The sequence below is a fragment of the Paramacrobiotus metropolitanus genome, unplaced genomic scaffold, assembly GCF_019649055.1.
Source record: "Paramacrobiotus metropolitanus isolate TYO unplaced genomic scaffold, Prichtersi_v1.0 Parri_scaffold0000027, whole genome shotgun sequence".
Lineage (NCBI taxonomy): Eukaryota > Metazoa > Tardigrada > Eutardigrada > Parachela > Macrobiotidae > Paramacrobiotus > Paramacrobiotus metropolitanus.
The window spans coordinates 589,136-603,952 of NW_026570247.1; the positions used below are offsets into that span (position 1 = coordinate 589,136).

The window sequence follows — 14,817 nt, forward strand, 5'->3', positions numbered from 1 at the left end:
TCGAATGGTGTATGTGTTCAGCATTGCTATTCTAGATGCGAAAGGTGTAAGAAATGTAAGGTCATCAGTGCAGCCACCATTACGGTTAACAGCGCCGAGGAAACACCGGATCACTGGCTCAGTTTATTGTTAATTCAGCGAAATCAAGATTATTTGAGCACCTTGAGCTGGATATTCTGCAGTCCCTAGTTCGAAATATATATTTTCGATATTTAAATAGCTTCCTTTTCTCCAGCGCGTCAGCTAAAACTGCTGTATTTCCTTACAGTTGACGTTTCGTAACATGCGTTTTCTCACTAAAGGGTGCCTTGTACAGCTCGTAGTTACAGATTAACACAATGGTTTTGCTACCGTAACTACAGACAGTCGTACAAGACTAATGACCAATAACCTGCTCACCATGGTAAACATTAACGACACAAGTAAAATTTCCGCGGAATTCCCCGGTAATCCAGTTATCTAAAGCACAGCGTTCCCTGTGTAAGGATACCGCTTAAAAAGGATGAGATAACGAACGAAGTGCTGCTAATTCGGCCAGCGCCGGCATTTGCTCCACAAGGATATTGACGAGTCGTTTTCCTTGATGCAACCTACAGTTCCTCGCTTTCTTCCCCCTCTTCATCTTCCGGTTTCTTCTTTTTCTTGGCATTCCGCGACTGATACCACCAGTATCCGCCGCCACCGATCAAAGCCACGGCTACCTAGAGAACACCGTAGTGTCACACTGTCATCGCGATGGAATAGGTACTAGGGTACTAGGGTACTAGGATTAACAAGGCAATTTCCGGGCCGCTTGTCACTCTGTCAGTTCCTGCGTAGTATCATTAGAATCCTCAGAAATTCTATAATATCTCTTCAAAAATGAAATCGAAGTCATCCAACATATCCGCGCTGGTTTCTCTGAAATCTCTAGATCCACGTTCTTATTTGGGAATGATCTGACTTTGAAGAAAATTATAGGATTTCTGAGGGTTTGAATGATACTAAGCACGAAACTGATCAGAGTGAGAAACGGTCGGGAGAAATCCCTTGTACTACGACGTAAGTGATACCGTCGCAGTACGATCACAGTAATAAACCGTTCTGCCACAAATTATCGCTTACGGTACCACCGAGTGAATTAATTTTCTTGCATACAGCCAAAGCGTATCGAGTCAATGGCACAAAACCGGTTTTTCAAGAGCAGACGAGCAAACAACGGTTGGAAAAATGTCCTGAATTTTATGCGTTACTGTGTGACACATATTATAACATTCGGAGAAACTCCTTTACATTCTTAGGAACCAAATGTGACCGCCTGCTACATTGAGCAGGACTATACCGCGCCGATTATCTTACCACGCCGCCAATAATCCCGGCAATCAGACCCACGGATATTCCCCCACCTGCAACCATAACAGCCTACGTTCATCCAGTAAACAACTGGAGTCCTGTCCAACGAAAAGCGCTGGTAAACTAGACCCGGGTGCTTAGTAAGTCAACAGCGTACATACGAGTCATTCGGGTTTCTCAAAACTGAGACATTCGGAAGCAAGAAAAACACAGCCATACTTCGCGATTGCGTTACTTATTCAGCTAGCTCATTCGAAAAAACAAACAAACACACAGCCTGATTCGCACACAAGGTTCTAACTGATAAGAGCGCGCTGTTCGTTACCTTGCGCTGCCGCATCCGCATCCGTTCCATTGCCCGACGTCCCGTTGGATCCGGTCAGCGTACCGACACCTCCCTTACCATCGCCACCCTTCAGCCCGTCACTTCCCCCGGTTCCATCGCCACCGCTGTCGTCGCCCCCCGCTGCGCCACTCCCGCCACCGGACGCGTCGCCCGCTCCCGACGCCGCCGTCAGATCACACGGTCCCCCGCTGGTGGTCGCTGAAAAGCACCGTCAAGAGCTGCGCGACGCAGGGTTTGCTTGATTGACTGCTCTACTGATTGGTAAAGCGCGTCAACGAACACTTTCACATACAATATGTCCTTTTCGACGCAGCACAGGGATTATTCTAGGCCCGTTGCGTTCGAGAGTGCGCCTTACCGATAACCGCGTTGGGACTGGGTAGGCTTCCTAAAGGTCAAGCGAGTGCTGACATGAGCTGGTTCCGACTGAACAAACGCGGAATACTGCCGCAGGGCTTACCGTCGATATTGGGTATGGGCTTGCGCTGCAACGAGCACCAGTGGTTTTATCATAAATACTTCGGTTTTTTTCATACTTCGGTCACTTCAAGTACAGGTGTTCATATTTCCGTCACCTTCAATTGGTGTTGAAATTTCGTGGCACACAAAAATACCGGAAATAAAGAGTTTTCATAGTAAAAACTTATACTCATGCATTTCAAAAATCGATTACGTAATTATTAGTGATTTGTACAAGCTGGTACATGAGGTTATTGATGCAAGCGCATCAACAGGCTGTTTTCTAATTGTTCATTACTTAAAGCGTAATGTGAAGTTTGTCTTGAAAATTGCTAAAAAATTTCCATTCTTTGGCTTTTCGAATTTGTCACAAAAATAGCGACAATTCCAAGAAAATGGAGCAACCATTCTAAGAAACCAGCATAGGTTCTCGTGTTAGGATTTTCAGGTGGTTTTGCCGGTGGGTGCAACCTTACAGCTCGAAAAAAACCTCGGTGGAACAGTGAACACCCAAATCGGAAATGCGCATCGGACAGTTTTTTGAAGCGGCAAACCGTTTTACCGTGTATGAGTGAATACGCACCTTAGATTTGTCCACTTTGCTATTATTGACGGCGATCCAGACGGATTCCTCCGGGTACCAGTTGCAGTTCTTGCCCTGGCAGAAGCATGTATGCGTCCGGATCGCTCCGGTCTTGGAGTCCGTCACCCCCACCGTACAAATCAGCGGCTCCGTGGCCGTAAAGGGATGATTGGCCACGGCCTGCCGGCAGTAGGATCCGTGCAGGCACGAACGCCAGAAGCCCGGATGACCCGGCACCGCATCGAAACTGAAATACCCGAACGTCAGACTGCAGACCTGATCCACGAAGCAGATATTCGGCGGCTGTGTGCCGTCGTTGCCGGTCTGGGTTTTCCGGCAGTTGTCCGACATCTCCGGTGATCTGTGTATACCCTGCGAAAATCCGTAAGTACTCGCAACGGTCAAGGATGCTATATGAGCAACTCGTATGGCATTGTCGGTCAATGGTGGATTTCTTTGGCGGACTTACATCGGTCGTGTTGCACCGGTAGCACGGTACGCCTTTTACGGACGGATCTGCAACGCACCAATCATGCTCAACGAGGAAATACCAGCTTCAAGTATGAATTATGGGAAGCGGAGCCGGTACAAACAGTAAACCCTGCCGATATACACCTTATAAACCAAAGCACCTGAAGTTGGAAAGTAATTACCTTGGAACTTTAAGCGGCTCTTCCCGTAGACTATTGCACAGGTGGAATCATGTACACTGTACAGTGAACCCGCCTCCTTATTAATCTTCATACACAGTCATACACTTCATCTTCAACGAAACCGAAAATATCCATGCAAACTGACCTGCTAGTACAATTAGGCGACGATCGAAACAGCTCAGCCCAGAAGCGATTTTAACGAAACATAGGTGTTTGTAAATTCAAGCGTTTCCTAGTACCTTTTACTTTTTTGCACTGCCCAACACGTTCACTTTAAAACGGCTGATTAACAGCCCTAATCTCAAAGCGAATGCATATTGTTTGAGCGACTGACTATGTTGCAGTTCTCTGTCTTGATCAGGCGTTAGCGCAGCATTATCGGGTGCTGCCCATTCTGTTTCTAAACCCGATTTAAGTTTTCGTGCTTCTTTCGCTCGTAGGGGACGTTCTAATAAGCCTGTGATCTGGCCGCACAGTGGACTGCTATTTCTCGAACTCGGTAATCGGAATTATAGCCGCTTCGTGACCTCGCGTCCTTTCCAATCTGAACAGTCGTCTGCTCCCTGGAAGCGCTGAATATAAGCGATTCCAGTGGAGATGCTTCAAGAGCATCGGCTTAATATGCTGTAGCTTGGCCGTGGACTGACGCACGGATAGTTCTGGCTGAATTCACCACCGCAGCCTTACCGTGTAATCCTGCGTACCAGCCCCAAACTCCCGACGGCTTCGTAATCGTAGATCCCTTGACGGTCGGGTAGGGCCCCGGGTAATCGGTCATCTGGGCCCGACACAGCCGGGAGACGACGAGACCCATCACCGTCAACCACGGCCACAACCGCTGGACCGACATGGAACAGCGAGCCTCTATGGCTTGTGCAGTGATCGCTACACCCGCGACGACAGACAGGGTCTTTCCGCGACGGCAGCGTCGTGTTGGCACGGCATCGTGGCCACTGAGGCGTTCACATACCCGGCAGCAACATCTTCAACACAAAATCATTTTATGTGGAACGTAAAGTGTGTGACTGTGGGCAACTCCGGGACACGAATTGGTGGGCCCCAGTACGGCATGAAAGATATTTATAAATGACTTTCAAAATCTCTACATAAAATTAATTTTATCAATTTCTATAAAATTAATCATGTTAATTTTATTTGTTGTACATGTTGTTGCATAGAAGTACTGTATGTTGTTTCAGCTTCCGTTTTGGGTGGTGTTGTTGTTGGTTGTTGCATTCATCAGAGTTTTGTAAAGACTAAAGAGCTTCCACTGCATCGTTATTGCTAGGTAACACGATGACTGATTGATCAATGATGTAATCCACTATTCATACAAAGAATTAAACCTGATAATAAATTTATACAACCCATGTTGCGACAAGTACTTCCTTACTGATTTTTACCAAGTACAAAATCACAGTACTGTAATGTTCCATTTGTTTTAAAAATTAGCAAGTGCTTGACAAGAAAAATATGAAGCTTCTTTGATGGTAAATTACAGGACTGTAGCTGTATTCTGTAGCTGTAGAAGTATTCCTAATTACGCCACGGGTACCGTATCTGTCTCACACTATGCATTAATAAGTCGATAATCAAGTTTTCAAAAATCCTATGATTTGCCATTATTGAGAACTATGAAAACATCTCCACGATAATTTATTTCTTGCCATTTCCGGTGCATAATTTGAGTGCTGTTCTGGTTAAGGGAAGAGCTTCCCCTGGCACGACATTAGCGCATTTAACGTAGTTCGGGAAAATGCTGGAGTAGCAAGCTTTTTAACGCTCTTCATTGATAACAATATCAAAAGGTCACCGCCGACTATCTCACGATGACGACCCCCGCCTACGAGCACAAACCCTCCCTCCCGGAGGTCTTCCCCCTGCGTCGCGGGACCGTCCTAGCCAACGCGGACTTCCAGACCCTGGAGGTGTGGGAGGAGGACGCCGGGAAGGAGGCGGACCAGCAACCCCACCCCGACGACTACACCACGGCCGACGACTACGACGTGGACGACAGCCTGCGCTACACCACCCTCACGGCGGCCCGCCAGACCGTCGGCGACCTGTGGGACCGGCTGCGGTGTCGGCGCTTCTACCGCATCGAAGGCGACAAATTCTACCTCATCCGGACACTCTCCGTCCGCCGCGGCACCATCATCGACATGTGCCAGCACGCCGGCCATCCCTACATCGTCAAGCGCATCCCGATTAACACCGGCGCCGACCTGGTTAAGGCCGCCGACCAGTTCAACAACCTCCGCAACTACGATCATCCCCACGTGTGTTTCGCGTACAAGGCCGGGATCGGGAACGCTCCCACCTGGCGGAATTGGAGTCGGACGGAGGTGCGCTTCCTTCTCCCGTTTATCAACGGGCACCTGCTGTCCGTGGAGCTGGCCGACCGCCGCCGGGAGCAGCGCTACATTCATCCGCGGCGGATTGTGCGGTTGCTGCGGGAGATGCTGGACGGGTTGTTCGAGATCCATTCGCACTCGTACGGGGACGCCCACCGGGATATCCGGCCGGAGACGATTATGATCCGGACACCGGACGACTGGCCGGTGCTGCTGGATCTGGATGCGTGTACGCCGGCGGTGATTATCACCACGGATGAGGAGGAGGTGGCCAATATGGTGGATATTTCGGAGAATGTCACGTCGCCCTTCTACCGGGCGCCGGAGACGTACGATATTAAGCCGGAGTCGGTGATTGACGAGCGGACGGATATCTGGGCGATGGGGTGTACGCTCTTTGCCATGTGCTTCTTCCGGTCGCCCTTCCAACCGCCCGGTGAGTTGCTCCACAATTTCTTGGGCAATCGGTTAACGCATTTGCTTATCACTGACCTAAACGTCGGTGACCTTTATTTATTAGCATCATCTTTTTAACTTGCACGCGATGTATGTAGTTTAATTTTTGTGTCTTCTAATTGTACCTCATAATTACAGTAATTAGTACATAATTACATTAGTCGTTAATTCTTTATCGTTGTTTATTTATACTGTAATCGTCGCTGATTTAATATATATTAATATTAAAAATAATTAAACATATATATTATTAATAAAATTTTTTATCAATTTACTAGTTTTCTAGGTTTAATAATCAGTTAGTTACTTTCGTTGATATATGTGCTGCAGATAATCAATCATAAAATATGTCTCTATTTGTTACTGTGTAATTTACAGCCGTCTTGATTTTTTTATTTTTTAAATAAGTTCATTATTAAGCAACCGTCGTCAATTTTCTTACAAAGTATACATATTTAATTATTATCAATCGGTGTTAATTTTTTAGTCTTACTATTATAGCCATGATTAATCGTTTTCTAGTTATGCTGGTACTGTAATTCTTTAAAACCGTCGTTGATTTTTGAAACCATGCTGTTTGAATCGGGCGCAGTTGGACTAATCGTCGGATGAACATTGTAGTTGTTCGGCAGATGTGGACGACACCTTCTCCCCGCTGAACATCCCGGAACCGGTACGCCAGGCCGCCAAAGACCTGACCCTCAGTCTGACCGCGGCCGATTTCCTGGACAACGTCATCCCGGCGGATTCGCCGTATCCGCGGCAACTCCATGAATTCATGGCGCGCATGTTGAGCGTGGACCTCAACAGTCGGCCCACGACGGAGCAGATCATCCGCGAACTGGACGAGATGATCGCGGCGCTGGGCGGTCCGGACCAGCCCATCTGCGTCAAGTATCCGTGGATTAATCCGGCCGCCGACGAGATGGCGGCCGATGTCATCAAGCGGCGGACCTTTGCGCCGCGGAAGCTGCAGTTTGATGAGATGTACCCGGAATTGGCGGGTTATGTGTACATGGAGGACCGCGCCAGTACGTCTGCCACGCACCTTTTATCAGTGACCTTCACGATTCTGTCTTCATCATTATGTATAACATTTCTTTTATATAACGTTATTCATCAAAAGCGAATTGTCACGATAACCTTTACGATTTTATATATGCCGTTGCGTTCATATACAGTTTTACAAAAATAGAAAAACAGTTTGTCAGTGACCTTTAGCTTTTCTACGCATAATTTGGTTTATATAATAATTTTGTACAAGAAAGCGTCTTTTCAGTGACCTTTAAGATTCTATGGTATGTATAATTCGTTTTATATAACGTTTCTGTAGGGAAAAGAAGTTTTCCAGTGACCTTTGGGTTTTATACGTAGTTGTACAGTAGTTTGAAGTGTGAACGCTTCTGTTTATACAAAGTACCTATTCATCGGTTTTCTGTTATCAATGCAGGGTCCTTTCAAGCCGATTCTCCAAAGGATCAGACCGCTGGGATCCTAGAATCCCTGCGACTAACCGGCGGGAACTTCCTCTTCAGTAAATCCCACCCGAACCCGTACGCCGTCAAGAAGGAATCCACACGCCGCAAGTCCCTGTTGGAGTCCGTTGTCGGCGCGGTGACCGGCCGCACTGAGGGAGCGAGCGAACGCCGGGCGTCGGTCGCCTCGGGACAAAAACCCGATAGGCGCGTCACTCTGGAACCGGCGCAGGCGATCGCGGCGGAAAAAACCCCGGAAGCGCGCTTGCACGTCCACGGGGAAACCGAGATGTCCACCATCGTGGAAGATGCACAGGAGCACGCACTTACGATGGAGACGTAAAAATATGGGACAACTGTATACTGTATATTATGTAATATTATACCGTAAACGTGGCCTTTTCTAAGGCTTTCATTTTCTGCTGGTTTTCGTAAAATCATTAAATTTACTGTTGAAAACAATTGGCGGCCGCTATTATGACGTCATCATCGGCCGCTGCGGTAAATACTTAACGCGATTCGTAGTTCAAGTGTTTAAGCGGGATGATGATCGATATACAGGTTACAGGGATGACAATAAGAGCCGTTGTAGGGACAGCTGATAAGCCGTAACTCGATCAGGCGGAATGTTCGGTGTTAATCCATATCGCTTATAAGTGATTGCCTGTTAAGCCGCATCCTCAGCGCGCGTCCTCATCCCGGGAATCCGTAAATCTGGCTTTTCGTGTTACTGTTGACCTAAGCTAACGTTTGCTGCGCGCGTCACAATCTAATTACATCCTGTCCGGCATATAGCATGTATGTATTCTTTTCATTCTCGGAATAATCTGCATTTCCCCTTTGACACAAGATCACGGTTAGCCGCCGCTTATGGAACTGTAAACAAAACCGCTTTCCCTTCCTTCGAGCAGCTTCGTCGATAACTTTCCGCCTTTTTTATGTCAAGAATATATTTTCATCGAAGCAGCGTTAATTCAAAATTACTCTGAGATTAACTATCAACCGTAATATTTATAAAAAAATTGCTATTAAAAATTAAACTGATAATAATTGTTTTCTTAAAACAAATCGCTTTGAAACTCCGAAAATTGCTAATGAATAATTTATGAGCATTTTTGGGAAATTTCTGAAAATTTTAAATTTTCACTGATTTATAACTCGATAGCCAAATTTTTCATGTATTTGTTTTTTAACTTATAATGGGAGTAATTTTTCTGTTTTTATAGTATTCGTATTCACAGATTTACATGCGCTTGATAATTACACTTATTGGAAATCTGCCAAAATACTCAAATCAGATTTATTAAAATTTTAGAATCTGTTTAAGAACTATAAACGAATTCCAGAAAATAACCTAGATGAATCTTCTATTATTTTAATTTTTCCAGTTCTGAATAATTTTTAAATTGATAATCTGTTCTATTAGTTTAATTTATGACTAAATCTGTAAAAGTTTATGTTCCAGGTCAATTGGTGGTATTTTGCAGTAAGTGAAACGTCCGTGCTGCAGCATACTGTGGTTAAAATGCCGTACTGCTTCACGTCTCCAGCAAATTAATCAAATTAATAAAACATCCCGGCGATTTTCACAGCATTCCCCGCATTGATTTCCGGTGCAGCATATAAACCGCACCGGCACCCAGCGCGCATTGTACCGGGTTTATATAATAACTGCCGCGGCGCCGGTGCAGCGCGCCAAGTGTAATGAAGGGGCCGTGATTGTTTTCCTCATTTTACGCGCATTTATACTGTATCAGCTGGTGCCGTCGTTCCGGGCCCGATCAATGCCGCGGATTAAGCGCAGATTAAAACGGCGCACACGGGCTATTGCAACGCAGTCCAGCGGAGTCCGCTGGGATCACTTGGCGGCGTCGTTCACGTATATACTCGGTTATATTAGAGCACACGATCTCCCCCATCATGTTAATTGATCCAACTGCTGACACGATGATCCGTAAACGACATCCGGCCGGCAGAGCGCGGCCGCGCGTACACCACTAAAAGTGTTGACACACCATTGTGGCAGGATCGGGGCCCGGTGTCATGTTGACATTAGACTAGTGCGCCGGGAATGTTGCTGCGAGAAATGCCGCGCGATGTATACATACCCGCGTCAGAGACACATCTATCCTTTAAATACATCCGCCACTTCCGGCTGCCCGGGCCACTTTGTTGCCACAACGATGCGCGCAAAAAGGCAGGGAGTGGATCAGTCCGTGTAATCCTGCTTTTCTCCTGGATGTAGGAATGTATGATTCCCGATAACCGGCGTGGATTAACGGGTGTTTCTTAATTATCGCGATTTCTGCTCCGCGCTTATTGGTTTGCGAATGGCGATGCGTTAATTAAATAACGGATTCCGTAATTCGAATTATCGGTTTTATTACGCGATTGCCCTTATCGGCTTGCCACATCATTCGGCGGCAAAATCCGGTATGGTAGAATCTTTTTTCTGGTTTCTCGCTTTTGTGCCGAACTGGGTACCATGGCAATTTGTTGAAAATTATCCCGTACCGAAATTATTGAAGTGATTGCTATTCTTGCGGGTTTGTTCTTACCGGCTTGCCAAAGCTGTCCGGTAAACAAAGACCTTCGTTTCACCAGAACCGGCGAATTTTTTACGATTTTTCCTTGTTTGTCCTTATCGGCGTGCCAGGACGATTCGTTAAACTGTACCGAAATTGATGAAAGTTACTTTTATTCTTGCGCTTGTCTTCATCGGCTTGCCATGGCCATTTGTTAATTAAATACCGGGCTAAAGCCGTTGTGATTATTGCCTTTTTGTCGTTATCGGCTTGCTACGGCTATTTTCTAATTAACATTAACCAGTTTATCGAGGATTTTTATTCGGGAAATGCCGAACTCCTCCGGTCTGATGAACGCCAGCCTGAGCGTGGCCATCCCGCGGTACGGCGGATGGAACGCCTTCAGCGTGTGCGAGACCCTGGCGGCCGCCATCGGGATCCTCCTCAACGGCCTGGTCATCCTCGTCTGCCTGACCAACAAGCGGATGCACACGCCCTTCACCGCCTACCTCCTGGCCGTCACCGTCTCCAACTTCCTCATCCTGTGCGTCTTCACCCCGCTGGACGTCATCAGCTCGGTGGTGACCCTGCGGCAGTACGGCCGCCTAGCGTGCCACATCTACCTGTACTTTGCCTACGTCTTCGGCGGGGTGCTCTTCAACGCCCATGTCCTCATCACCGTCAATCGCGTATGGGCAATTACCTTCCCGCTCTCCTACCGCAACCACCACAGCCTCCCGGTGGCAGGTGCGCTGGTGGCCGGGATGGTGGCCTACGTCCACGCGGTGTGCCTGCCGGTGGTGGTCATCGACGCGCTGTACTACCGTCCGAGTTTGACGCGCTACGGCTGCGTCCTGAACGTCGAGGCGCAGCTGACCTGGACCATCTGTCTGCAGTTCATCATCTACATCTTCCCGGTGGTCATCATCGCGCTGGCGTACCCGTTCCTCTGGTACAAACAGCGCCAGCGGACCACCAAGAAACAGGGAAACTCCACCGACGCGTCGCTTAGTGAAGCGGCCTCCCTCACCGCCAAACCCCCACCGCGGGCGCCGGCCAAACGCCAGCACACCAGCGGGTTTATCGTCCTCACCGTCGTGACCGTCATCATTATGGTGTCCTTCGCGCCGACCCAGATCGTCTTTACCGCGTCCTTACTCGGCGTCCAGCGCGGTCTGGAGATCCCGGGGATGATCGCCGCGTTCCTGCAGCTCATCCAGCCGGCCACGGACCCGGTGCTCTTCATGCTGTGCCTGGGAAATCTGCGCGCCGGGGTCGGCCAGCTGTTGGGGTGGAAACGGGCGTGACACGATCATTAGCAAAATGCGAGACGCGACGTGAATTGCAGGACTGTGTGAACGCCGGATCCGCGAATACGCGGAGCCAATGATTACGTAATCATCCCGCTTCGCGCTAATGAGCCGGCTCATTTCGGCCATTATCTCTCGCGGCAAACGGCGTTTAATACGCAACGCTGCCGGAATCAATCGATGCACTCAACGAAGCGGTTGGTGTTTATCTATGTATACGCTATATCGGCGTCCGCTGTATATACACGATTCCTTAAACAAGCATGCGTTAGCATTTTAAATCCCGACTTTTTGTATCAACCGGCTCATTTACGTTTATATACGATACGGCGCAATGTCTGCGCGGATTACGCAATATATATGCAACGCGCTGTTCTAAATAATTTTCATTTATATTCCGATCGCGCGCTTTACGTAATAACGAAAAAAAAGTTAATTAAACCGGCCGACAGATTTTTGTCGATGAAATTAAAAATCGCCGAAAACGGCCGTTGAAAATTGACGCGGATGAGTGATGGGGAATTAAGTAGGTGTGAAAGTGCGGAATGATAATTAGCACTTGACAGTTAAGCGCCGTCCGAGGGCGGATAACGTGCGTCAAGCGGCACTCTACATAATTTATGGAAAATCTCAGTCCTGCTTATTATGCGTTAGTGGCAAACGGCAGCAGCCATAAAACATTTTTCTCCCGTTTTTATGTGCATTTGGGATGAGCGCCCGTATTCCCTTAAGTGTCGCCCACGCGGCAATATTCAGCGAATATAAAAACAAGACAACGGTAGCGGAAGCAACCAACATATGCAACATGATAGGCACCGGCTGTATAATTTCTGTAATCGAGGGGAAACCGTATGGATGCGTGTATTAGCATGTCCCGCAGAAGCCGGGACAGCTCATCTCCGTGAACGTATTGGATGTGCCGGAATTCCTGGCGATGACGCGCTGCAGTTGGTTGATCTTGAGGCATTGCTCTGTAGAGAAGACAACCGATGTATCAGTGCATCATTAGCATTCATCCGAAACCTGCACCGCTCAGGGACATTTTGCTGTACTTAACTATCAGCGCTTAAACGCTGGTTTGGGCTGCTTAATGACGGTTATAAAGGGTAATAAACAGCTGAACAAGGGATATGTGAAACCTATGGTTTTAGGACCAGGAAACGAGCCGCGTTAATAGTGAACCGTATGCTAGGGTAGCAATTATTATAAGTACTAAGCTTTTTAAAAACCAGGAAACATGCACTAATGAGCTGCAGTGTTTTTTAAATGGCCGCGACTTAATGGTGTTAAACGTTGTTATATAATTGTTTGCTGCATTATCAATGACAACAATAGCGTCCAAAACAAAATTTTCTTACTTGAATATCGCGACATACTGTATAAATTCAACAGAAATATTCTAGGTATAACTACAGAAATATTTTCTAAAATGTTAAAATCAACTGTAACAGGTGTTCAACAATTAATTTTGTTCAACAATTAATGTAAACTTTTTATATAATTACCGGTACGTGTATGTTTAAATTGTTTTTAATTTAAAATACTGCTCTACCAAACACATTTTTTCAAATTATTTACGTAGCAATATACGCATAACCAACATACATTATTTACATAACAATATAGAAACACCAATATACGTATAACAGATAACTTATTTGCATAATTTTTATAATATTACGAACAATATAAATTACCAAACACTTTATTTTATCTGAAGTTCTGAACCATAACACCAGTTAAAAAAAGAAGCTCAACAGTTTTTCGAAAATATTTTATGTTTATAAATTTTTAATAAAAATTTATGTATAAGGTAAAGACGTTTACTAAAATTATCAAAAGCTTTATTTTACTTTATTTTATGGCTTAAATTTATTTATTGCTATATAAAAAACCTCTACTTTTCCAGCATGTAAGCGGAGTGTGCGTACAGTGCAGACGTACCGCAGATATTTTGGCGGAGCGCGCAGAGCATCTGCTGCGGGCTCTGCATGCCGTTGCCGATGATGCCGCCAGCGTCGATGGGCGACGACAGACCGCCGACGTCCCCGCTGCTGACGCCCAGTCCGGCGTTCTGTCCGGCGCTCAGCACCACCGGGCCGCTGTTGGCCGAGAGGGTCCGCGTCGGGTTGCTGACGCTGCTCTGCATGGAGCCAATGGCCCCGCCGCTGCCCGGACCGGCGCCGATTAGGGCGTTGGCGCTGGAGGAGCCGCCGCCGCTGTTGCTGGTCGACACGCTCATCACGCCCTGTCCGTTGTTGGACGAGGCGCTGCTGCTCGAGGAACCCGCTGCCCAACATAAAAAAAACATGGCTTCCTGATTTTATTAAAATTATGTGATAAACGTTTTTTTATTTAAATCTCTTACACGACCGTTCGCTCCGGAGGCTCCCGCCACGAATCTCCGATACGGCGACGCACAGTACACAGACAGTCCACAATAAGTATTGCATGGTTGCTGTATACAAAATGGCTCAACAATTCAATAAACTTGCAAGCACAACACAAATGGATGATAAAAATTAATAACTGAAGAAAAATCCGAAGGCACAGCAATGAAATGGAAATAAACTTCGTGTGAAAACGAGCACTGGGTAGTGGGTACCTAAGACCTTGTACACAGCAAATAAGCAGCGCGCGTTAGGTGATCATGCAGGACGTTGCGTCGAAACACGGTGCCGCATGTCAGAAAAGCGGATCTGCTGGAATTGTATTTCCGGTTCGTCGGGTAATTAAGCATACACCGAAGACTGTAAAATTGTTATGTATACATGATACATGCATTTCGTGTAGTAATGACACGGCAATAACGATAACGCGGTCTACACTGCCGGAGGGCATTTTTCCGGTAAGTCTACCGACAACACCGCTCGGCGTATGGACAATAACGACACGTACCAGCCACCGTGGTACATTCAGCATTCCAGTAACAGTATGACTACGTATAGTACTCGTACTCGTCTTCAGTATCAGAAGCCGCTGCGTAAAATTTATTGTTAGGCTGGGTTACATGCATGTGTTTGTGTTGATCGGCTAATTATTTCCCGAAACTTTATGCATACATATTCAGAAGGATAAACAAGGTAACCACATCCTTTATCGGTTTTATAGCAGCCCTTAGTGAGGCAGTCACCTTATCAACGCGACAGTGAACAGCAAGGTCACTAAGAGCCTGCTGCTGCGCTCACCATTGGCTGCAATTATTAGTTAGCCAGATTGCTGTCACGCGATTGGTCGAACAGTGATAGCAGTCAGGTGACAACTGACAAGCGAAGTCTGCAAAGATATCCTTTTATCCATTCGGTTAAACTGTACGAAATCGAC

General features: G+C 46.8%; 4 protein-coding genes across 6 annotated transcripts; 2 read left to right on the forward strand and 2 right to left on the reverse strand.

Moving 5' to 3' along the window:
* Positions 1-116: 116 nt before the first annotated feature.
* On the reverse strand, positions 117-4,574 carry LOC129587929 (uncharacterized). Of its 2 annotated transcripts, none has more exons than XM_055481905.1 (8): positions 4,061-4,574; positions 3,190-3,236; positions 2,721-3,092; positions 2,139-2,163; positions 2,037-2,066; positions 1,658-1,876; positions 1,339-1,385; positions 117-697 (listed from the first exon to the last, which is right to left on the reverse strand). In XM_055481905.1, exons 1-8 carry the CDS (start codon positions 4,221-4,223, stop codon positions 686-688), a joined length of 915 nt encoding a protein of 304 aa, XP_055337880.1. In that variant the 5' UTR covers positions 4,224-4,574; the 3' UTR covers positions 117-685. The 2 variants fall into 2 exon arrangements, with proteins under 2 accessions (XP_055337880.1, XP_055337879.1); XM_055481904.1 differs by having other exon boundaries at positions 123-701.
* Positions 4,575-4,761: 187 nt separating this feature from the next.
* LOC129587975 (uncharacterized) lies at positions 4,762-8,235 on the forward strand. Of its 2 annotated transcripts, XM_055481959.1 has the most exons (4): positions 4,764-4,863; positions 5,182-6,163; positions 6,816-7,214; positions 7,634-8,235. In XM_055481959.1, exons 1-4 carry the CDS (start codon positions 4,861-4,863, stop codon positions 7,999-8,001), a joined length of 1,752 nt encoding a protein of 583 aa, XP_055337934.1. In that variant the 5' UTR covers positions 4,764-4,860; the 3' UTR covers positions 8,002-8,235. The 2 variants fall into 2 exon arrangements, with proteins under 2 accessions (XP_055337935.1, XP_055337934.1); XM_055481960.1 differs by having other exon boundaries at positions 4,762-6,163.
* A 2,277-nt stretch (positions 8,236-10,512) lies between these two features.
* On the forward strand, positions 10,513-11,490 carry LOC129587947 (5-hydroxytryptamine receptor 1D-like). The gene has a single exon (XM_055481925.1). It carries the CDS (start codon positions 10,513-10,515, stop codon positions 11,488-11,490), a length of 978 nt encoding a protein of 325 aa, XP_055337900.1.
* Positions 11,491-12,171: 681 nt separating this feature from the next.
* On the reverse strand, positions 12,172-14,252 carry LOC129587938 (serine, glycine and glutamine-rich protein-like). The gene is made up of 3 exons (XM_055481915.1): positions 13,862-14,252; positions 13,438-13,782; positions 12,172-12,464 (listed from the first exon to the last, which is right to left on the reverse strand). Exons 1-3 carry the CDS (start codon positions 13,944-13,946, stop codon positions 12,358-12,360), a joined length of 537 nt encoding a protein of 178 aa, XP_055337890.1. The 5' UTR covers positions 13,947-14,252; the 3' UTR covers positions 12,172-12,357.
* Between the last annotated feature and the right edge of the window lie 565 nt (positions 14,253-14,817).

Excerpts from the sequence above, each read along its gene's own strand:
- LOC129587947 (XM_055481925.1), top strand. The coding sequence starts at position 10,513 with ATGCCGAACTCCTCCGGTCTGATGAACGCCAGCCTGAGCGTGGCCATC.
- LOC129587929 (XM_055481904.1), bottom strand. The coding sequence starts at position 4,223 with ATGTCGGTCCAGCGGTTGTGGCCGTGGTTGACGGTGATGGGTCTCGTC. Across the intron at positions 3,093-3,189 it reads ACCGGTGCAACACGACCGAT|GGTATACACAGATCACCGGA; the intron begins GTAAGTCCGCCA and ends GGATTTTCGCAG. Across the intron at positions 1,877-2,036 it reads CAGTCCCAACGCGGTTATCG|CGACCACCAGCGGGGGACCG; the intron begins GTAAGGCGCACT and ends GGTGCTTTTCAG.
- LOC129587938 (XM_055481915.1), bottom strand. The coding sequence starts at position 13,946 with ATGCAATACTTATTGTGGACTGTCTGTGTACTGTGCGTCGCCGTATCG. Across the intron at positions 13,783-13,861 it reads CCTCCGGAGCGAACGGTCGT|CGGGTTCCTCGAGCAGCAGC; the intron begins GTAAGAGATTTA and ends TATGTTGGGCAG. Across the intron at positions 12,465-13,437 it reads GCTCCGCCAAAATATCTGCG|AGCAATGCCTCAAGATCAAC; the intron begins GTACGTCTGCAC and ends TCTTCTCTACAG.
- LOC129587975 (XM_055481959.1), top strand. Across the intron at positions 6,164-6,815 it reads GTCGCCCTTCCAACCGCCCG|ATGTGGACGACACCTTCTCC; the intron begins GTGAGTTGCTCC and ends GTTGTTCGGCAG. Across the intron at positions 7,215-7,633 it reads GTACATGGAGGACCGCGCCA|GGTCCTTTCAAGCCGATTCT; the intron begins GTACGTCTGCCA and ends TTATCAATGCAG.